The sequence below is a fragment of the Saprolegnia diclina genome, assembly GCF_000281045.1.
Source record: "Saprolegnia diclina VS20 unplaced genomic scaffold supercont1.159, whole genome shotgun sequence".
NCBI lineage: Eukaryota > Oomycota > Saprolegniomycetes > Saprolegniales > Saprolegniaceae > Saprolegnia > Saprolegnia diclina.
Genome location: NW_008246226.1, coordinates 73988 through 74622, shown reverse-complemented (window position 1 = coordinate 74622; position 635 = coordinate 73988). Strand labels below are relative to the sequence as shown.

General features: G+C 65.8%; 1 protein-coding gene across 1 annotated transcript; it reads left to right on the top strand.

Moving 5' to 3' along the window:
* Positions 1-72: 72 nt before the first annotated feature.
* Positions 73-608, top strand: SDRG_16888 (hypothetical protein; the record flags this gene model as incomplete). Its single annotated transcript, XM_008623112.1, has 2 exons — positions 73-448; positions 481-608. The coding sequence occupies 2 exons, from the start codon at positions 73-75 to the stop codon at positions 606-608; spliced, it is 504 nt and encodes a 167-aa protein (XP_008621334.1).
* Between the last annotated feature and the right edge of the window lie 27 nt (positions 609-635).

The window sequence follows — 635 nt, the reverse complement described above, 5'->3', positions numbered from 1 at the left end:
CACGCCGACGCGGCGCCCATCGGCGGCCGCATGACGACCCAGCACGGGCGAGGTGCCCATGCGCAGCACGCCATGCACGCCAGCGTCAAGAAGGCGCACAAGATCGGCAAGACGCAGGTGAAGAGTGCCAAGCGCACGCCCAAGTGCGTGGGGACCGAAGTGAGTGTCCTCGGCGACGCCACGTACTGCGTCAAGGGCAGCGCGTGCTCGGGCTCGTCCAAGGCTGGTGTCTGCCCCTTGGCGAGCTCTGCGCCCATTGCAGACTGCGTGCCGGGCATTGCGTCCTTTGATCCGTCGACGCAAACATGCTCGCTGCCGGCCGACGCAACGTGCACGGACCTTGGCAACGGCGCCTTTGGCTGCGTACTCGAGTTGGCGACCCCTACGCCGACGACCGCAAGCGCAAGCACCGAGTCGGGCAATTTCACGTGCACCGATACCGAAGTGAGTGTTCTTGGGGACGCCACGTACTGCATCAAGGGCAACGCGTGCTCGGGCTCGTCCAAGACCGGCACTTGCCCCTTGGCATCCGCAACCGCCACCGCCGACTGCGTTCCGGGCATTCCGTCCTACGATCCGATCTCGAAGACGTGCACGCTCACCGATGACACCGAGTGCTCGGACCTCGGCAATGG